General features: G+C 38.6%; 1 protein-coding gene across 19 annotated transcripts in view; it reads left to right on the forward strand.

The window, feature by feature from the left end:
- CADPS2 (calcium dependent secretion activator 2) overlaps window positions 1-23,667 on the forward strand; it is a 506,535-nt gene that overhangs the window by 479,870 nt on the left and 2,998 nt on the right. For all 19 annotated transcript variants that reach the window (XM_036328812.1, XM_036328815.1, XM_036328814.1 and 16 more), the window contains 2 exons: window positions 588-695; window positions 20,385-20,489. In XM_036328812.1, the coding sequence (XP_036184705.1) occupies window positions 588-695; window positions 20,385-20,489 (213 nt within the window). The remainder of the gene's footprint in view (window positions 1-587; window positions 696-20,384; window positions 20,490-23,667) is intronic.

Here is a 23,667-nt window from a genome sequence, read left to right on the forward strand (position 1 = left end):
TAAATCTCCTATAGATGATGGAAAGCAAATTGTATATGAAATTAAGAAATGATTGCATGTGGGAATTTTTTGAAAAAGTTATTCATTTGTCCTGCTTGGCATATTGACCTTTTAAGATAGCCTTTTAAGGAGAGAGAGAGAGAGAGAGAGAGAGAGAGAGAGAGAGAAGCAATAAACATTGGTCGGTTTCCTCCCATATGTGCCTGGCTGGGGATAGAACCCACAACCTAGGTATGTGCCCTGACAGGGAATCAAACCCCCAGCCTTTTTGATGTACTGGATGATGTTCTCACCAAAGACTCAAGATAGACGTTTTAAAAATGTATATCTAGTGTACAACCACATATTTCTCATCATTTTAGTAATGATGAATAACTACAACCTCAAGTTCTAGACATCAGTGACAAACTTTTATTTACTTTAATTATGGAGTTTACTGAAGGTGGTCACTGTTCATTTGGGCTTGAGCATATTTTTCTGGAGCAGTTTTTGAAATGATTAGTGAGTGATTTCCAGAGTTGTGATTAAATATTTTTGCAATCGAGGTCTGATATTATTTTCTTTGCCATGCTTTTCCCTCACCACAGAAACCAGGAATGGATCTGGCAGACACCTATATTATGTTTGTTCGGCAGAATCAGGATATTCTTCGAGAAAAGGTCAATGAAGAAATGTATATAGAAAAGTTGTTTGATGTAAGTAACTACTCTGCAAGGTGTGCTGGCATTACAGATGCTCTGAAGGGGAAAGTTGCCTTTTGATGTGTTGGCAAAGCAGATATATATATATATATATATATATATATTAATGATTTCAGAGAGGAAGGGAGAGGGAGAGAGATAGAAACATCAATGATGAAAGAGAATCATTGATCGACTGCCTCCTGCACACCCCACACTGGGGATCAAGCCTGCAACCTGGGCATATGCCCTGACCAGGAATCAAACTGTGACCTCCTGGTTCTGTGACCTCCTGGTTCATAGGTCAATGCTCAACCACTGAGCCATGCTGGCTGGGCGAGACTCTCCTTTTTTGATCCTTTTTCTTCCATGCAGCTAATATCATTGATAGTTTTAATTCTTTGCTGATGGAAACCTTAATTGGCTTCTCTTTGCACATGAAAACTGTCACTGTTAGAATGAGAGTCTCAAAACCCTTCTGAAGTGAATTTTAACAAGCGAGATGATCATCAGTTCACCACTGTGTCCAGCGTCGTTTCACTGGCCTCTGCAGCGCTCCATAAACAGGATCCGATTGTAATGGATGTGGCCTGCCCTAAAAGTTCTTTTAAGTCAGTGAAATACTCTTCAGTCAAACAAAGAAATAAGCTGCAGTGAAGGCAGATACCTGCCGCTGCTGTTGTTGAACGTTTTGACCTTGACGTACAGTGCTGATGTGTGCTAACGGGTATAATAGTGCAGCTTTGTCAGCAGGAAGGTCTTCACTGACGCACAACAGCTCCTAGAAATGGGGGATTGGGATTTTTTTTTTTTTTTTAATATACTGTTATTGATTTCAGAGAGGAAAGGAGAGGGAGAGAGAGATAGAAACATCAATGATGAAAGAGAATCATTGATTGGCTGCCTCCTGCACGCCCCCTACTGGGGATCAAGCCTGCAACTTGGGCATGTGCCCTTGACCAGCATCAAACCAGAGACCCTTCAGCCCGCAGGCCTACACTCTATCCACTGAGCCAAACCAACTAGGGAGGGGACTGGGACTTTAAATCTCATGATCCTGGAGCTATTTCTTGAATATCTGTAAAGGAGACTAAGAGAGCAGTCCATTTCAGTAACAATGTTGTCATTCATCTGTAATTATTCACAGTCAGTCCAAAGGAAATGCTACTTTGCTTGTGACATAACTGTCTGTTTGCCACAAGGCTGATTCTGAAACGTAAGATTCTCTTTGAATTGTATTTATTTATGTACATCTCTGCATTTTAGAAATGCTTTTCTGGCAGTTTCATTTAATTATGCGAGCTACGGCAAATGTTTTCATAACAGCAATTCACGGGCTTCATGGTGACACGTCAGCTGTGGCACTTACAGAAGGTCCTGCTACGTCATCGTCCCCGCCCTGTTCTGCCCTGTCAGGGTCTCTGTTTGTCAGATTGGGTGGTCACAACGAGTCTTCTCTTTCATGCTTTATGTGTCTAGCCTGTACCCAGGCTGTTTTACAATAAAAGTATCATCTGTTTTAATAAGCTAAGTGTTAATATGTGTGAAAAGAATGATTTCCTAAAAGCTTTGATGCCCTGCAGGGGTAGAAAAATTGTCATCCATCCAGCTGGCTCTTTTACAAAATTCTGAAACCATATTAGCAACTTCTGCTTCCATTTGGTCTTGCTTTGAATTTACAAGCATATGCTTCACTTCCTAGTTCTCTTACTTTTTTTTTTTTTTTTTTTTTTTTTTTTTTTGCTTATGTGGTAATTTTCAAAAATGTGAAACAGAAGAGGAAAGTTGAATTACTGTTATTCCCTTTATGTTCCTTTAGTCTAGCTAAAGCACATAGTCTGTGGTGAAGAAGGGTAGAGTCATCCTGGAAATAGGCCATTGTAGGCGTGTGTGTGTGTGTGTGTGTGTGTGTGTGTGTGTGTTCTTAGCATCTTCAATTTGTTGTCTTGGTGACCTATTTATTGCAAAGCTTGCTATCACTTCATAACTTTATAGAGGTAGAATTCTTCCTCTATAATGATATTCCCCACTTCAATTCCACTTTATTCGCCAAACTTCTTTTGAGACTGTGTTAACAATAACAAATGAAACTAACTAAAGTGGACGCAAGAAAGCCAACATTAAAACGATGTGCTATTTACTTGTCCCAGCTGTAGATGGTTTCCTTTCAGTGCCTAAACACCTGACCTGGCTGTGGGTTTGCTTCTGAAAGGAGCCCTTGACAAGCAATCATTCTGGTTTGGGTTGGGAAGGTTCTGCCATTTTGCAAACACCCCGTAGAACATTGGACTTGTTATTTGTAAAATAGTTAAATGTCCTTAAACGTTCTAATATTTTTAAGTTTCACATTTTTATTATTATAATTAAAAAATAAAGTAGACTCTAAATCTATTGGTATGTCATCAAGAATAACATGTATAAGGGGGTACTAAGAGCCCCTAATTAGCCAAGACTGAATTTGCCTCAATTGCAGTTAGTAAATGAGAGGTTATCAAGTATGTGTTGAAAGGTAGTGTAAAATGTGTATCTTAAGCAACAGATCATTACTGAGAAACATTATATAATTATTGGAAATCCACGTGGCTGGAGCTTAAAATAATATTGTTCAGTGTTAAGAAACAGTTGAAAATAATGACCCTGTAAATACTGTTAGCAACATTAGTCTATTACAGATAAAAGATTGAAGAGAACAATTTTATTCAGGCATCATGACAAACTTTTTATATTCTAATTAAAGCACCTTCTGAGTACAAAAGGAAATTAATCCTCTTAACACACCCACGTGTGCACGTGCACGCGTGCACGCACACCCACATGCACACACACACACACCAAATCCTGAGATGTTAAAACTAATAGTATCCTTTGAAGATCAAAAAAAATTTAATAATATGCCCTAACTGGTTTGGCTCAGTGGATAGAGCGCAGCCTGCGGACTGAAGGGTCCCAGGTTCGATTCCGGTCAAGGGGATGTACCTTGGTTGCAGGCACATCCCCAGTGGGGGGTGTGCAGGAGGCAGCTGATCGGTGTTTCTCTCTCATTGATGTTTCTAACACCCTCTCCCTTCCTCTCTGTAAAAAAAAAAAAATCAATAAATTATATATTTTTAAAGTTAATAATAGGACAAATATCAAGACATTCTACTACACTCCATAAGTGGTTAAACTTATAAAACACTTTTGCTTAAAACAAATGACTTCAAAAATATATAAATAATTTATGGCAGCCCTATGCTGTTAATAGAAGGAACCAACTTCAATTAGGTTCGTCCCTAATCTTTTCAAATTATCAAAAAGTAATAATAGCCTTAGCTATCACCACTACTATTCCTGGGGTACCTCCTGGTACATGTGCGGGGTGCTTTACCTATAGTATCATTTCTAACCTATAGGCTCTATGCCATCACCTCCATTTTATCCTCGTTTTCCATCTAAGGAATCTCCCATTCAGAGAAGATAAGTGACGTAAGTGTTGAATCAGACTTTGAAACCTTGTGTCTCTAGTTTCAAAGTCCATGCTATCTCTACCATAATTCATTACTTGCAAAATTTGAAATGGTCAGCGTTTTGTGGAAGAGGGTTAGACCAGAAATACAGAAACCTGAATTTCAGCCACAGTTGTGCCATTAATTGTCTGAGTTTTAAGAAGTTATGTCACCTGTGTAAGGCTGAGTATAGTTAGTGCACATGAACTGAAAAAGTTGGTCTAGAATCCCAGATGATTTCTGAAATCGCTTCCAGATTTTAAACCATCTAAATTAAATTAGCTCTAATTTTAGAAATGGCTAACATTGATGTGTTGTTTGCATGCCAATCCTTCCCCCCTAAGATTAGCAGTTGTTTTTATTTTATTTTTTGGATTTTTTTAATTCTTTCATGAGGATATATTTGAGAGAGAGAGAGAGAGAGAGAGAGAGAGAGAGAGAGAGAGAGAGAGAGAGAGAAGCATTGAAAAGCATTGAGGTGAGAGAGAAACATCGATCGGTTGCCTCCTGTGATTGGAATGGAACCCACAACCTTTTGCAGTATGTGAGGGCTCTCAACCAACTGAGCCACCGGCCCAGAGTAGCAATTCTTGAGATTTTCTGTGATGACCAGGTGAAAGCAGGGTATCCCACACAAGAAACAAGAGCAAATGCAGTGGATAAGAAAGTAGAAAAGAGATTCTATATATAAAAAAAAATCTGTGCCATCTGACATTCTATGTATATGCCACCATGGTCTGAATCCCAGATTTGGAAAAGAGTTGGAACTCACATATTCTGTATTCACGGTAAGTGTTTCTGAGTGACCAGAATATTTTAAACAGAGGCTGTCTCTGCCTCTCTAGTAATCACTGGTGCACATACTATGGTAAGTTTAAAATCTACATGCTAAATTTACTTTTTCAATTTAAAAAATGTATCTGGGTAAGAGAAATCTTTAAGGAAGTTTTCCTGTAGTGGGAGAGAGAATGGACTCACCATAAGATTGTTCCACTTTGTAGGCGATCTCTCTTACCCCGTATCCTTTTTTTCCTTTTAATATAAAATCGAAAGCCCATTATATAGTAAAAGTAGGTTTTCTGAATGCATATGTTAAATATTGACAAGTTGATTCATTTACCTGTTTTTACTTATGTTGACACATTTGTGTAATTAAAATTAAGTATGAAGGGTTTATTTCACAGAAGAGTTTTCTATATGCGTTACTGTGATGTTAAATTTATACTGAATAGATATAGTAAATGTGCACAGGTCAGAGGGGCAGGTTTGGGGCACTTTAGTCAACCGCTCAGTGTTGTAATATTCTCAGGTGCATTCGCCAGTCTCAGCGAGTCACCAAGTGCATGGGCTGGGGTGAGGCTTAGCGCACGTGGGAACATTGGCCGCAGGTGTGAAAACTGCTTCAGAAAGTCATGCCACGCGACAACAGCAGCAATCACCCCAAGCATGCAATGCGTGTGATCACGTGATAATCATTTGTGAACTTTGTTTATGAATGGTGACTCTTGGATTTAAATATGTAGACTACAGTGGTTTTTTTTGTTTTGTTTTGTTATAAAGTAATGGAATCTTTTGTAAAATGTATTTTTATTTATTTCAGAGAGGAAGGGAGAGGGCGAGAGAGATAGAAACATCAATGATGAAAGAGACATCATTGATCGGCTGCCTCCTGCACGCCCCCTACTGGAGATCAAGCCAGCAACCCAGACATGTGCCCTTGACCAGAATCAAACCCAGGACCCTTAGTCCTCAGGCCAATGCTCTTGCCACTGAGCCAAACCAGCTAGGGCGATTACTACAGTGTTTTTTCCAACATATGGCCTATTTACTAAAATTTGTTAACATAACAGTGAATTAATAAACCTGTTAATTTATTTTTAAGTAAGACTGTGAATCAGCCTCTCCATTTTAAAAAAAGATTGTTTAAATTAATTTTTTGAGAGAGAGGAAGGGACAGGGAGAGAGAAACATGGATGTAAGAGCAAAACATAGATCTGCTGCTTCATGCACACCCCTAACCGGGGATGAAGCTGCAACCAAGGCACATGTCCTGACCGGGAATCAAACCAGCAAGTCAGGACACCATTAATTTAATTATAAGCAAATCTTTGTTAAAAGCATTTTAAAATTAACAGAGTGTTCATTTTCACATGTGACATATGGACCGAAAATTTTGTCCATTACATGGAGGTCCACAAAACCAAGGGTCTAACGTAGTCTTTTTAAAATTTTTATCAAATCAAAACCATCTACAACTCATCTAATCCCAATATAAACATAGGACAAAGATTTTCTAATTCTTAAACTCCATCCTTAATGTCTACTATGATGTTGCTTCCCACACTCTCAGGTTTCAGGACACACAGTGCCAGCCACAGGTGCCCATGTGTCAGGAGAGACACTGGTAACATTCCTGGAGGGCCTTGGGTCTCTGGTTGGAAAGTGGTGATGTTTTACATGTCAGAATTGACATCTAGAGGAATTGCTGCAAGAGCGCCCTCTGAGGTCATTTCCTGATGGCCAAGAACATTACAACACTGAGGGGTTGGCCAAAGTGCACCAACCTGCCCCTCTAAACCTCTGCCAATTGATTGGGCATTGTCCACCGTGAGTCCCTTTGAAACAATTTCATTTAGCGCTCATGTTGCTGAAGACACATCAGGGTGCAGTACTTAATTGGCAAATCATGCAAATGAAACATTCTCTTGTGTTATAAACTGATTAAACATTTAATTATTGAGGAGTTTCATCTCAATGACATTTTTTTAAAAAATACTGTTGCAGTGTCTTCTAAAATTGAAAGTAATTCTTTAAATGGTAGTTAATCAGCTACATTCATCCAAAGTGTTTGATAAGGATTAATTTCTCAGAAGTTTCCTTGAAAAAAAATTCTTTTCAGTAAAGAAACTCTAAATTAAACATTTAAGTAAAATTGACCTCAACTATATTGATGAGTTCAGTAGCCATTTTATGATTCAATGCAATGAAAAGGAAAAGAAGGGGGGGGGGGAACAACTATTACAGGTAAGTGTGCTTCTCAAAAAAAACCAATTTGGCACCTACTCCAAATAAGAAAGGGGGGAAATGCTCAGAATTTCTGAGTTTAGCATTTCACACTAATGCCCAAATTTTTGATTTGAGAATGTATTTTCATCCTCAGTAAGATCAATATTACTATCCTTAAGTTATTTAAAAATTCGGTTTATTGTCATGTTGATTTCCCAAGAATAGTGGAAGTCACCAGAGCCTGGGTAAGAATGACTGCTAGTTAAACTTTCTTTCCATAACTCCCTCAGAGGGTGTGTTTACCACTGACCATCTACTTTTTCAGTCATATTCTTGGGTGAATTTCTTTGTGTATATAATTAGCCTCTCTATTAGGAAGGCAGGCCAGACCCCACTAAGTCTAAAGACTTTTTCGCCTTCTTACATGTCGTAAATTTGATGATAGTAGAGATCTATTCTCTTATATGTGAATGTCGATTTAAAAATAACAGTGTTCCTCTTTTCAGTGACCTTTCCCTCTCAAGTAGCTGGAAAGTTTTTCTGTAGACTGCATAAATGTGTGTAGATTTCCACTACAGAGTATGTTCTTTTTTGGCTTTGTGTGTATATAAAAAAAGATTCAAATATGAAACATTAACTGTGGCTCCGTTATGCCCAACCATGATTCTCCTATCAACACTCAAAATTGCACATTCATTCCGGTCACATGGCATAAGAATTCTATTTCTTTTCTATCACTAGAAAGAGATGGATGATGTAAGGTCAGTGATGTACTCGAGGCTATTTGAGATCATTTATTTCTAAACAGGTAATGTTGTGTTCCCTGGTGCCTCGTTGTGTACTAAAGGCAGATACAAAGTTTGACTGAGTGTTTGATATCTGTGTTCTCTGAGCAGCGTTTCATTCATTTTGCAGTCACGTGTGTTAACACTGTGTGGTTGAGCTGCTTTAGCACATTGTTTTCCGGGGTGTGTGTGTGTGTGTGTTCTTAATTGTATATATTCCTGCACTGTTTTACCTACAGCATCTGGGCTTGCATTGAAGTGGTTTGGCCTTTTTTAAGATAGTCATAGTCACACTTGCTCTGTGTATTGTCTTACCTGCCTCAGTAAATGCCATGCGGAGTTTGCTCTTTACCTTTTTTTTCCCCTCAAAGTTTGTTTCCTTTTTAAGCCTCTGCTCTCACATTACAGCCGTCTGGGTCATTTTGGTTAATAACCCTTATTTTCATGTTATTATTTGTAAGTGTAAGAATTTATTTTTTTAAGGGGTCTATTTTGATGTGTGGTTTGTGCCAAAAACAGCTTTGGCAAGCCCAGGCGGGGCTCCGAGCGGCCAGAGGCCCCCGTTTGAATCTAAGCTGTGGGTGAATGAAAACCTGAGAAACTTGAGAGAAGCGTGCCTAATTGCCTCAAAGAAAACGCATGGTAGCTTGTTGATCTTGTTTCTTTGATAGTTCAAAATAATCTTCAAGAAATATGTGGCCTCCTTACTTATATTCTTGAAATGTGATCATGGGACACAATTGTCATTTGGCTCATTCCCAGAAATTCACAACCTTGCATGAGGCACCTGGACATATGTGGCAGGCCTGGTAGCATCAGCTAATTAACAACACAGGCTTAAACAGGCACCTCATCTGGCAGTGCAGTTAGTTGCCTGATGGTGCTCAGCAGGATTGGGTAGTGCTTTTTATTTTTCTATCCTAATGGTCTGCTGCCCACCTAATTTTGCCTTATTGTCAGTCACTACTTACCGCAGCTTGGGGCCCTCCCAGGAGGCTAAATTATTATCAAAGGATTAGGGAGATGTAGCGTTGCAGCTCTGACATTTCTGATTACTTGTCTATGCCAGAACACTAATTAGCTGTGACTAATTAAGAAAAATGTTCCTGCCATAGAAAACCATTTAAAAGAACTGAGAAGAAGAAAAGCAATTCAAAAGCTGAGCAGTGCTCAGATTTACGGATGCTCTTTAGATTTCCGCCAGAGCCTTAACTCACCTTTAATAGTGCTCAGGATTTAAAAAAAAAAAAAATCTCACATGCAGACTGATCTGAGGTCTCTACTTGACTACGGGGGGAAATGTTGTTGATCACCTAAACACTCTTAGTAATGGTAAAATTGGCTTTGATGAATGGAAGATGACAAAACTTTCCTTTTCATCCAGATATTTTTCTAAACACCAGGTGCTTTCTGTGTGCATCTGCATTCATGCAACCAACCAATACCATAGACTTCATAGTCTTTGAAGAAATTAGAATATTCTTTCTACTGATTTTGCACACAATAGTTGAAAGGATTACTGGAAACAAGTTGAGCATTCCAAAAGTTACTCGGTATTGGTTTCGTGCTGTGTTCACCTTTAAGATGGGCTGAAGTTCTGGCTTCCCCAAGCAGAGCCCGGCTTTCCCTGGTGACTTGGCATGCTTGCACTGCAACTGGCCACGGTGCCTTCATGGAAATACACAGGCCTCCCGTGAGGCCAGCAGCTCTGTCTGTGGACCAGTGTGATGTTCTCATAGAACCGACAGCTACTACTCTCCTTCTCTTCAGACCTAACTCCATCAGCAAGTGATGCATGGCTTTAAGGCCATTTGCTATTGGGGCTTTTTTTAACTCCCCCTGTCAGCCACCCCCTGCGCAAGCTTTCCCTGCAGCATCGTCACTGCCACTCACAAGTGGGCAGCACAGTGGCAGCCAGATGGCCACGATTATAAACACCTAAGCTTGAGACAGAGCCCTCGATTTCTCGATCTCAGCTCAATCCTAGATAAGTGACCATCTAAATGTTGCTCTCTTAATCTGGGCAGAATATTTTGTTCAGATTAAAGAAGGTTCTCACCTCTGCCTCACCTAAATTCTTCATGCTGTTTTTTCTTGTTTTTGTTTTTTTGTTTGGTGGGTTTTTGTTCCGAGGATATTTTTCCATTAGAGAGAATGGAAGGGAGGAGGAGAGAGAGAGAAACATTGATGTGAGAGAGACACATCAGCTAGTTGCCTCCTGCATGCCCTCCGACCAGGGCCAGGGATCAAGCCTGCAACCAAGGTAGGTGCCCTTGACTGGAGTCAGACCCAGGACCCTTCAGTCTGCGGGCTGACGCTCTAGCCACTGAGCCAAACCAGCTAAGGCCTTCATGTTGTTTTTGAAACCCATTTCTCCTTTTCCTCTCAGTGGAGAACAAAAAGCAGGTAGCCAGCATCCTCTAGGGCAGCGGTTCTCAACCTGTGGGTCGTGACCCCTTTGGCGGTCAAACGACCCTTTCACAGGGGTCGCCTAAGACCATCCTGCATATCAGATATTTACATTATGATTCATAACAGTAGCAACATGACAGTTATGAAGTAGCAACAAAAATAACTTTATGGTTGGGTCACAACATGAGAAACTGTATTTAAAGGTCCAGAAGGTTGAGAACCACTGCTCTAGGGAATGATCTGTCCCTTATGTGAAAACTGTTATTAAGCCACCTGTCATACCTGTCTGCTCCAGAACAAGCAATCCCTGTTTGTTTAACTTCTCTTCATAGGCCCCTCTCTAGCTCTTTAATCATCCTGTGGCTGTTCTTTGAACCTTCTCAAAGTGTCCTCTGTCGTGCGTAAGGTTCAGAGTCAGGAATGGGATGCGGTATTTGAATGTGGCTGAACAAGATTCTTTCCAGCCACATCGCTGCTTAGGCATTCTGATACATAACCGCCCGTACTGTTGCTCTCCTGATCCTCAGCTGTGGCTTCATGTACTGCCCACAGCTCTTTCTGCTAACTTTCTCCTCAGTTACTGCCTGCCGTGTACCCTTACAATGGATATGGTTATTAATGTAGAATGTTCATTCTGTCCATGATTTGAATGCATATGGTCTAGAAAACAGATCCAGTTCACCATTCAGTTACTATGTGTAAGGAATGGTGGTGAATGCGGGGATTAAAAGGTTAGGCATCGGTGTGGCCCCACATAGTTGGCTATCGCTGTCACAATGACTCAGTAGGATTCTAATTAGAATAGGAAAGTGAAACCCCTCTTATTAATAATTTACTCATCCAACCAGCATTTATTGGGCATTTCCTAGAGGCCACAGACTATGCTAGAGGCTGAGAATATAATGTGACACAAGATAGACCGTCTTCACCCTAAGGGAGCTTATTGTCTTAGTATCAGATGGGTTTTTCAAAAAAGTTGTAAATTAAAATGTTTTACATGCTCTTTCAAAATACATTCTAGTGATCACCTGTGACATGTGTCAGTTTATTTCCGTCTGTTACAAGAGCATGATTAGAAACTTGCTGAAAGTGAGGCCCAACACCAAATGTGTACCTTGCTCCAGTGTTTGCAATATCAAGTGCCATGACTGTGAGATAAGGGCGCCCCCTCCCCTCTCCACCCTCTAAGACAGCAGTTCTCAACCTGTGGGTCGCGACCCCTTTGGGGGTCGAACAACCCTTTCACAGGGGTCGCCTAAGACCATCAGAAAACACATATATAATTACATATTGTTTTTGTGATTACTCACTATGCTTTAATTATGTTCAATTTGTAACAATAAAAATACATTCTGCTTATCAGATATTTACATGACGATGCATAACAGTAGCAAAATTACAGTTATGAAGTAGCAACGAAAATAATTTTATGGTTGGGGGTCACCACAACATGAGGAACTGTATTAAAGGGTCGCGGCATTAGGAAGGCTGAGAACCACTGTATTAAAGGGTCGCAGCATTAGGAAGGTTGAGAACCACTGCTCTAAGAGTTCTTTGCTCCAAACCAGGCTCACACCAGCTCCCGGGGTTGTGGGGGTGAGAGGGAGGGTGCTCTAAGGTTCCCTCAAACTGAAGTCAGCGATGCCATCGCACTGATGTTTTCTGCCCTTTTCACAGACAGCGCACAACGCCAACAAGTGTAGAAGGCACGAGGACAGGTCAGGTAGAGGTACAAATGCACAGGCAGCACAGCCAGCCCTGCTCCAGATGTGCCCCAGAGCCTCAGAGAGCACCCAGGAGTGGGCACCAGTGCCCTGAGCACCTGCTGGAGAGGCAGCCCCCTGAACACATCAACAGCGGGGAGTGTCATCAGACTGTTGTGCCAACGTGTATATATGTGTGACACTCATATATGGACATAGACATGGGGGTGATTAGGACTTTCTCCTGTATTTAACTCATCACCTAAATGAAATTAGACTGTCACCTTTAAAGCTCTGTTTTAGTCCTGTGTTCAATTCCTTTAGCCAAAATCAGTTGTTTACTTTTGGGTGATTTCTACGTTTTTAACATCTATCAAATTACTTTTCTAATCATGAATGATGATTTAAGTCAGCAATAAATCTGGCTCTGACACTCTTCTGTCCTTTTTCTATTGAAAAGCTGCCCTGTCACTATTATATGTGTAGCATTTCATATTTCCAAATATTTAAAGCATTCAGCCCTTCAACAACTAGGCAATGCATGTTGTGTACCTGACATTCTGGTAAGGGCTGGAGGTAGCAATAAAAATAGGAATCATTGATGTTTTGTGGATACAGCCCATTGAGGTGGACACACAGTACGTTCTACAATGTTTTCATAGACACCCGTACAGAGTTCTAGGAGCAGAAATACAGGAGCAGCTAACTCTACCTAGTAAGAGAGAGTACTGGATTTATAGCAGAAATAATGGTTGAACTGAGTCTTAAAGGTCAGCTTGGATCTGGCTGGGGAACTGTGTGGGGTTAAACGTGGACTGGCCCAGAAACCCAGCATCCAGCAGAGCAGCGGGTCGCTCCGTTTGCTGACAAGGGTTCCCGTGGGAGTGCACTGAGTCGGAGGCAGAAAGGTAGCCATGTGCTTCAGTCCTTACCGCACTCTCGAAGACTCATTTTGGAATGATTGTCCCCCCCCCCTTTTTTTTTATAAGAAGACTGAAGCAAAAAAAAAGTCTGCTAATTCTTAGACCTGAGTTTTATCTCAAAACAACTTGTGCCATTCAGTTGCAGTTCCTGGGGTCCAATTTATTTTTTACCCAGGTACCCTTCATTATTGATTTAGATGCAGTACTGACCAAAATGTTATCTATAGTGTTCAAAATGAACCATTCAACTATATGAAAAGGTCAAAGTGCCCCAATGAACTATTCATGGACTGTGACTGTGCCCCAAACTGGTGCATATGCCAGTATAATTGGATTGACCCGAGTTCATTTTAGTCAAAAGATTCGTCAAACTAGTGTCCACCCCATCATTTAGTAACAACTGATCATCTGAAATTTTCACTTTATAGTCATTAGTCTTTACAACATTCGGAAACAAACCACAGAGTAAATGTACAGAAGTGCTTGCCCGCTTGGTGATGATGAATATTAAGAACAGTATGAATATTAAGAACAGTATTTATTTTAGTCTCCTGTGTAGTGTGGAGAAAGCCAGGCTAGTGGAATAACATTACCGTCAGGACACCTTGGAATGAAGGAAGTTTGGGTTAATGTCATAGTAGTGAGTGGAAAAGAACTTGTGAGACTCCCAAGTTCTGGAATTTGCCCTGCTCTGTAACTCACTCTGTTTTGTATCTGAAAAGGTTCTAATTCACCTGATTGAGACATTTTTAAAAAGAGAAAGTATGAAAAAAGCATTGAACTTCAAGAACAGGAAAGTTTTTCCAGTATTTAACAAGCATTTATTAGATACCTACTGTATGCCAAACCTGCCAGGTTAGCTCTGTTTACATTTTTCTCATCATAGTGCTCGTGAACTCTCATTTGCAGACTTCCTGGTAGAGTTTTTAAAGTACAAATCACCCTGAATGTGAGGCTATTGGACATGGAAGAAAAAAGACATGAATCAAATACTTCTCTGGTCTGTGGTTTTAAAAAAGAAGAAAGCTACAAACATGGGTCAGGTCCCCTTATGAATGAGCCAACGACCTTTGTCCACATTGCCTTGTTTTGTTACAGTGGAAAAAAAAATCCTTTCTGGTATTCCTAAGCATTTGGGTGTATGGCACTTTAAAATGTCTTAAGGGGGCCTGTGGGAGATGTGTAGCTTAAGAGCCATTTGGTTGGTTATCCTAACAGGGAGTGTGGTTCTTTAAATAATTTATTTACATATTACATCATTGGGTTTACAGATATCTTTGAAAAAGCAGATTGCGTTAACTTGTAAGGAAATGTGATGGACTTAACAGTATCTCCTGTGCGACTTCACAATCCTGTGTTAGATCGACTAGCAAGAGCCACCAGGAATGATCGAGTTGTTTTCTTAGTTGTCTGCTAGAAGCAACAAATTATCCTTCAAGAATCAGAGATTTTATTGACAGAACAAACTGTTTTCTAGAAAGAAATTGAATAGCCTAGAGTCGTGAGCACAGACTCTGGAGTTTAGATAGAAGATAAAAATCGAAATCCTGCCACTTATACTTGCATAAACTTGGATTAATTGCTTAATCTAAACCCAGTTATCTACCCATAAGCTCAGTTTTCATAGGCAGAATGGGGATGACAATAGCCATCCATCAAGGTTGTAAGAATTAAATGACATTTTAACTGATGCACTCGATTAAGAAAAATATGTCAGATTTCTTTATAATCGGAATTCATAAAGAAAATAGTAATAAGAATAACTGTATCTTACAGTTCTTTATAAATCTCATGCATTCCTCATTACACTTTGTTTGACTTTTATATGGCACTTCATTAAAATACCAAAATGAGTAAGTTAAAAAACAAATAGGTGATAGAAAGTTCTGGAACTCTAAGCTTGCATTTTGTTTTTAAGAATAAAGCTATATTTAGGCCACATATGAAAAGAAAAAATATGGCAATTTAGCTTCTCCCCTCATTTTTACAAGAATCACAAGCTATATTGTTTCTAATCACGCCCTTTACTCTGACAAATATAACCTCATGGTATTTCTGGAGATTATCAGAATCTAATTATTTTAGAGCTATATTCATAAAACCTGCCCTTCACATTACAGATGAGAAAACTGAGGCGTAGAGAAAGCCAGTGACGGGCTCAATCAAGGAGAGAATAGCATGAAAGGGGGCCGCACTCCTCGCCTCTCAGCTCCCCTACTTTGCTGTGTCGCCAATCAGCCCTCAGCTGCCACGTGGAGACGTCTCTGTCTTCCATCCTGGGTCTTGCTGGGAGTGTTGATAAGTGTAGGTTAGGCCTGTATTTAACCATAAGACTGGCTTCGGTTTTCCTTACATACATCCCTTACTCTTATTCCAAGCCAACAACAAATTCACTCTTAACACTTCCAAAATGCTTGTGTTTTGGGGTCTGTTTTGTGAAGCTAAATATGGTCATTTTCGCAGGATGCCTTGAACAGAGGAGGAAATGTTGATATCACTGTATCCAACTTACCATTAAAAAAAACTTTGCATTTTAATGTTTAGAAATGGGAAGTGAGCGGCGCTAAATTTAGTTACACTATATAGATGTACGGTCAACAAAAGGAACACTCGGTGTGTACGTAATAACACATTTCTATGTACTTGTTAATAGGCTGCTGAAACTGTCAGGCATGAATATCTCTAAGTATTTTGTTGCTCTCTAAAGCTACCAGTCATCCTAAAGGATGGCTGATATTTATCAAACATATCAAAACCTTCAGCATTTCAAGAATATTATGTTTTTATTCTATTAAACCTTGCATTTAAAAGGTACATCTTTTCTAAGGTGAGATTTTCTAGATGGTATTTCAACACAGTGACTCAGTGCCTGTAAAACAGCTTATCTTGAAGTAGATGAAGACATACATGCCTACTGTGGAAGTTCAGCCACTCCATATCGTTAGTGCACTAAAACGTGTTGGTTCTTTTCTATTTTTCCTGTTGTTCACCTATTGAGACGAGCATAGCTGGAGAAAAATGAGAGTAGATCAACTAGTTGCACCAATTCATAATCAATAAAAAGCTAAACACTTAAGCAGAAAATATGTCACAGATTTGTCCCCTGGCAAAGCGGCTATTTTTACCTTGCCATCATCATCAGAAGCCACATTCTGACTGACGGAAATCATTTGCTGGAAGCAGCCGCGATATATGAACCCTATGTGGTCTTGTGAGTCAGATTTAGGAATATCAGCTACAGAGGGCCTGAAGGCATTGTGCATTAGTATGTATTGAGACCTCATTGCAGGTGGCAAGCAGCTGGACTTGTTAAAAACAAAACTTCCCAAATAAATGTGCAATGCTGGTTTCCGGGCAATACGCATTACACTTAATCGAATCATCCTTAAAATGTTATACATTAGCAGGAAAGGAACCTGTGCGCATTTAGTATATTTGTTTTGCATCTCCACCGGCCAACAGAAGAGTGGAATTCCTTAACTGCTTCTCTTTAACTTGCATGAAGAAAGCACGGTATGTTGCTAAATCTCTTTTCACCCGCGCTGCAGAGAAACAACTTTAATCCTTGTTAGAAAATTGCCGAGTCTGGGGCTGACAAAGAGCTCATGCTTGTTTCATTGTTAGTGCTCCGGGGCCCCGAGAGCAGAGCCCTTTACAGCTGCAAGGATCCCGCCCGGCTCAGCTGCACTATTTAGGAGAGGAGGTTTGTCAATTTCTATTGACAATGGAGAGAATTTTTCAGGGCCTGTAGTAGTGTGGCACAGTTGGGGATCAATGCCAGCCATTCAGGCTGCACCCTCTTTCATTGCTTTGGTTTGTTAATTCAAGACTAAAGGTCCACGGAGGGGGTTCAGGGTGTTTAAGAAAGCTGATGAACTGTTTAAGAAAGCTGATGAACTGCAAGCGCTCATAGCCGTGGTGTGGCAATTTCCATAGTCAGTGGCAACTCCGGGCACGGAGGGAGCTGTGTCCTTGTTGACCCTCTTGTTATTAAAAATGCACAAGTGCTGCGCTTCTCAATATTTCCACACTCTTCCATTGTCAATACCACCTTCTGAGCCCTTCAGCTTGTTGCTTGCTCTAAAGATCTTCTTAGATTGGGTTTGAAAACTTCACCTTAAACACTAGATTAGACTGATGTTCTGTTTTCCGTGCTCCTGTTGATTTGTTGAACCTTCCCAGGGCTGGAAAGCAAGTAGCAGCTTGATGGGGAGACGGGCTGCTAATATGATTTACCAGTCTACAGTCATGCACAATAAGTGTGAATAAATACAGAGGTCTCACAGAGTCAACCCTAGCCTTTCCTTTCCTTTTATTTTTGCTTTAAAAGAGATATCTCAAGAAAATGAAGTGAGTAATACATGCCCTTACAGGAGCTGAATGAACCACAAAAAGAAAAAGAAATCTATATTTTGTTAACGTGGTAGGCTGCTGTCATGAATTGGTGTAGGGAAAAAAAAGATAGAATATACACTGACTGCTTTATTCCAAAGCAAAGAATAAAGCAATAATGCCACAGCCCTGGCTCCAGGGCAAGCCGCAGCGCCCCTTCCTTGTCAGCCCCTGACGGGAAAAGGGAATAGTCAACCAAGTTCTTTTAAAAAAAATAACTTTTCCAAAATGAAAGGGCATTTTCGGACACGCAGACTTCACTGCACATTCATCCTTTTTCAAAACGTTTTCCCTTTGTTTGGGGAGGTTGGTTGGTTTGGTGGGGGCAGGGGCTGAAGCTAAGCTGCTATCTTTGACTTTTTTCTCAAGATGAAAACCTAGGACTCACCATACTTCAGCACCCCAAAGAGAAAACTATCAATTCCAGCTCCAGAAATAGGAAAATGCTAGAGATTTGTTTTGTGTGTGTGTGTGTGTGTGTGTGTGTGTGTGTGTGTTTCATTCTATACAAGAAAGGAGAGTGTTTTTGTTTTTGTTACTTTATTCTTCGTAGCAACACAAACTGAGCTACTGCTTTCTCTTCATTTGCTTGATTTAGCTGAAGTTCTTCAAAATGCTTTGACATGGGAACCAAAAATTATGCATTCTTACCAGATACTATCATTTTTCTTATAGAATTTTCTATAGAGAATAATTTGTTGGCCTTTAACGATTATGGTAAAGGAGATTAAAAATTCTACTTAAGAGTAGTTCTCTTTTTTCTCTGTGTTTTTATGTGTGTGTTTTTGTTAACTTTGGATCATTTATTCTAAAATAGTTTTTTTTCTAAAATTATAATTTTATCATTTTTATTAAAGATATTACCACATTAAAAATAAATTTCTGTGTTACATTAGGTGCCTTTTTGATTACCACATAACCATTAGTATTATTCATATGTAATAGAAAAATGAAGTAAAATTAATTTTAAATTATGTAAGGATTTTTTTTAAGAAAAAATACATATGAAGTAATTTAAGAAAGTATTTTCATTTTTCTCAAATTTGTACAACTTACCATTTTTATAGTACCTGCACAGTCAGACAGATTAACTAGTATGTTATGCTAGACTTCGTACAATTTATCATATTTTGTCCTCCCTCCCCCAACAAAAAGAAAATTTTATTATCCCCTGCAGAAGGAATAGTATTTAAGAGTCATAACCATCATGACTACTAGTATATTTTAGCATTCAAATTATGAAGGAAGGAGTAAGGGTCTTAAGTATCACCAGTCTGGTGAGTGTTTACCTGTATTAAAATAGAACTCAAGAAGTTAAGACTAAAAATAATTTGAAATAAGAAAGCATAGAATTTAAATGGTATCAGAAATAAAGAGATTATAAAATATTTTAGATTTAATATGTCAGCTGAAGTACTGAATTCATTAGCAGTTCATTTTTTAAGAGTTTAGGAATTTGTCTCATTTTATAAAACTTATTTCTGATAATTTTACGTCTTAAAATTAAGAAAGTAATCTTTAGAAAAGAACGAAATTAGGTACATGAATAATATATTTTTTAAAGATCATAGTCTAACCAATTTTTAAAATGTTCACTCATCCATTTGCTATCACAGTATTTAGTAAATCAGTTCTTCATTTTATCTAGCTTATCTCATTTTAAACATGTATGTTCAGTGTACTAACAAATCAATAGAAAGAAGTCTGATGAATATGAAACCAAATTCATTCTTAACTTATGTTTAAAATACCATTTATTATATTAAATTTTATTAGAACAATGTTACTACAAGTCCAGATAAATTTCAGACTTATTTGTATCCCTTGAGGTTTCTCTTAGAAGTTTCACTTACTGTTTTATTATGTGAAGAAAAATATTTAAGTTTTTTTTATGTTCCAATACCTACAAACATATGCATACGTGTGTGACCTGTAGTGTCACTGTGTTTATGTATACAAATAAGGTACGAGATTTCTTCTCTTTCAAAAACTCTCGTCATCTCCTAAGTGCTGAGTAGACGGGTATGTCTCATGGTTACCTGAACGAGGAGCGTGATTCTTCTTACAGAATCACCTAAACCCAGCTTGGCGCATGGTAGTCATTGAATCTCTTAATATGTCACCACTGACAGATTGCCTTTTTTTTGACAACTGGAACAAAATCCCTCCTTCTGCTACACTTGCAGACATTAAAGATGAATAGGAAATTACATTAAAGAAGAATTTCAGTTTTCCCCTAAGGAGAGTTGTAATAAACAGAGGTAAATGAACCATCCAAAACCCTCGCAAAATGGAACAGAAACTTTCAACTGACAGCTGTTTTGTGATTCTTATAAGACACGAGGAAAAAACAAGTCACAAGAATTCCACCCTGATGATGTTCATGCCTACGACCTGAAATTTTTATTCGAGGTGGTTTTAAAAGATTTTGGCAAATACTTGGCAATCAATAGCAGGTACATGTGTGCTTGAGGGTTGTAGTTCTGTGAGCTGTGGCTGTTTTTGCCATCACTCCTTCACAATGTCATTTCTAGGCACTGCCTACATGCATTAGGGCATAATGCACCTACTCTTGGATTTTTACATAACATACAAGCTAATGGCAAATTTTCCTTTGAAAATTATTCACCTGTTTTTTTCCTGCTATTTGGCAGTCTGTTCAGTCCCATAACGTGCATTTAGTGCCCATTGTTACCTACAAATTGCAAAGCAGGCCAGTAGGCAGCAAGTGCGAAAACACTGTTTCCCATGAATATGTTACAGCTGAAAGCCTGTAATGTTAATTCATGGGAAGAACGGGCCAGGTCAGCTTAGCAGATTCTCTAGCTAAACATACAATTCTGTTAACAGGAAATTATAGCGTTATTGACTTCAAGTGCTGATCTGTGGTCATTTCGGAGTGTTCATTACCCCCTCATTACCAAATCTGTTAAATGAATACTGCAGAGGTTTTTTTCTTTCCTCTTCTCCTCCCCTCTGCCCCCATCCCTCCTTCCAGCAATGGTACAGCAGTTCCATGAAAGTCATCTGTGTGTGGTTGGCAGACAGATTAGACCTTCAGCTTCATATTTACCAACTGAAGACGCTCATCAAGATCGTGAAGGTAAACAAAATGTGTGTAGATGTGAATTGCCCAGCAAGCTATAAAGAGTAATGACAAGATATTGACATACAAATAAAGCATCTTATTTGATGTGACTCAGTGGGTTTAAGTACTTTTCAAACAACACTGTCAGCAGTGATGTGCTGCTGTTTATTTCCATTTTCAGTTAGATTACTCAATAAATGTAAACTTATCTTCTTTGCTCTAATAAATAAAAAATACGTTGTTATCAAGTAATCACAATTTTACATAACATACAGAAAGCCCCTAGCACATTTACCTGAAGGTAGGTGGTACACAATAATTTTGTATTTTCTTAGGTATAGAAATGTTTTCTCATGATGTATTTCTTCCCTATTTACTGGGATCATATATCATTAGGAGGGCTTTTTTCATTTGACAATAGGATAAGGAGAGCCTCCATTCTTTTGTTATATCCTGACACAAAAGTAATGCATTGTCACTGCCTGAACTCTTTGGAAGCATGCCTCTTCCTATATGTAAGGCTCATCAGTTTCAGTGCTGGGGACCATCAAAACTAACAGATGTCATCACGTCCATTTTGACTTTTGCTCTTGAAGAGAAAAGGTAACAGCATATGGATGTTTAGTGAATAGAAGCTTTACTTCAATCTTAGTACCATTTATCAAATTAGTACATACCTACATATACACACATACATAAAGTTATGTATAATTACATATGTGCCTATATATGTGTGTGTGCACATATGTATTTTTATATATGTGCATAGTTATGTGTGCGCATATGTGTATCTGTTCATGCACACACATACACACTCACGTATACACATTGATTTTCAAAGTGTCATTCCTGACCTGGCATTATCAACATCACCTAGGAACTTGCTAGACATGCTGACTAGTTATCTAACCCCAGATCCACTGAATCAGAAACTCAGAGCAGGGCCCAGCAATCTGGATATACTGTAGTTGTTCAAGTTTAAGAACTACTGTTACATCATTAAAGGAAGTTTTTTCCGCATTAAAATATTTCCCATCATTCTCTTGGTTCCTGCAATCTAATTAGAATGCAAATTATTTTGTGCCATAGACATACAGGTTATCACAGATTGGAAAGACCCACAAATAAAAAAGTTCTGTTCCAAAGTAAGAAGTTGGCAAACCTGGCACATAGAACCAGATCTATAATGGCACGGTAATAGCAACCATGATTAGTCAAAAATAACAAGTCACATGATAGCCACCTACTAACACATTACATTTCATCCAGGACACTTCTTACCAGGTATTATTTATTTTACAAAGAAACTGAAAGCACGCTAAGACGTGTTCACATTTGCCTTAATTTCCTTCTTGTTTCTATAAATGTGATGAGGAGAGCTTTCAGATGAAGTTTGTCTTTCATAAAAGAGAATCAGGATAATCTGGTTCTTACCTTCTAAAAATATGTATATGTGAAGGTTGCAGTCTATACTGTTGGGATTAGCTGGCTGCCCTTATGATCAGCCTCATTTTCAAGCTGATGTCCACTGGGTTTAGGGTGTCAGAAGTTACATATTCAATCAATTAATATTAGTTGATAGATTCAGCTCTTTACTTTGTTTTTATAACAAAAACCTCTTTTTTTAACTTAGCTTCTTTTTTGCCTTTTCAATTAGCCCATCATTTATTTCTTTCAAAATTATTCCTTTTCTCATATTCTCAAGTCATTGCAGTTAAAAATCAATCACCAGTAAATGTTTTAGCAGAAAATAACAATTAATGCTTTCTTGAATTTTACAGTGACACTTCCATTGTACTCTAAGCCAATCGATTTATCTTAACTTTAACATATTTTTCATTATAGCTGCCAATAGCTAAGACTGATAAGTATGATATTAAATTTCATGAATATGTTTGACTTCCAATGTTTTGTTTTTCACAAGCAGATTCAGCCAATGGGGCTGAATTTAATAGGGCTTTATTTAATAATTTAAATTAATTATTTTCACAATAAAAAATCAGGATGAATTAATAATTTAGTGTTCTAATGGTTTTTTCCTACTTTGACTATAAAGAGACTTTAACCAATTTCAGACATAAATTCGCCATTTTTCAAACCTATATGGTTATGTTTATAATAATCATTTTCCAATGAATTTAAGGAGAATTGTATGGAATTGTGAAGGCCGCTGATAGGCTTTCCTTTCATCCAAATCCCTTACACTTGGCCTGCGTGTGGCAGCAGAGCAGCTCGCTCTCCCCAGGAGTCACGGTCCTCCACCTTTGCAGCTTAGTCCTTACTACTCACAAGCATTGTCATTCCTCTCTGCCCCTGGAGACCCAGACACCATCTACATTTACATGAGAGCCAACTTTGTCCCACAAAGATACTTAGACATTACTTGCTTTATTTAAGTTGAAGAAAAAAAACACCCAAAAACAAAACCCAACTAATTCTAGTAAGATTTTCACAAAATGTTTAGGACTAAGAAGCTATTTGCAAAGTTTTAACATCAGAATGATTTACTTGGGGAGGGAAAAAATAGAATCCTCATATAATCAAAATGGTGGACTGTGTTCTCTCTAGTGGCCATGTGACATTTCAAATCAGTTAACATAAAGCAGCTGCCTCTTTTACTAAGAGAAAAGGCAAGTGAGCAGCACCCTATGGCAGACACTTAGCTTAAATAAGAGCCAAGCAGACCTTCCCTGGCAGCCACCGAGGCTGTCCAAGTGTAAATAACATTTTATGAATTCTAAAACAAGAGAGAGATTGCAAGGGTACCTGCCCCTAACTGCTGATCGCTTGCTAATAAAACAAGGAAGTGGAGTCTTAATTATATCTACGTTAGAAAGCCTTCACAATACAAATCTGTCCCTGGTAACGTATTGATAATCAAACTAAGTCTAAGGAAAGTCATTCCATAAAATAAGAAAGTAGGATTCACAAGCCACATATATAATTATCAGTGGAGCAATAATATTTTAGACCAGATAAGTCATCTGTAGATGAAAATTTGGGTGTTTGATATCATTTTAATCTAACTATTAGACACTTATAGGCTTGAACACAGATCTCTATGGTTGTAATACCATGTATTTCAGTTACTGGATTCTTTAGACAAAACTTACCTTTCAGAGTTACTTCATGGGTTTTCATATAAATGATCACAAATTTTGATGTATTATTACTAAGGTACCATCTTAGAAAG

Source organism: Myotis myotis, unplaced genomic scaffold, assembly GCF_014108235.1.
Source record: "Myotis myotis isolate mMyoMyo1 unplaced genomic scaffold, mMyoMyo1.p scaffold_m19_p_11, whole genome shotgun sequence".
NCBI lineage: Eukaryota > Metazoa > Chordata > Mammalia > Chiroptera > Vespertilionidae > Myotis > Myotis myotis.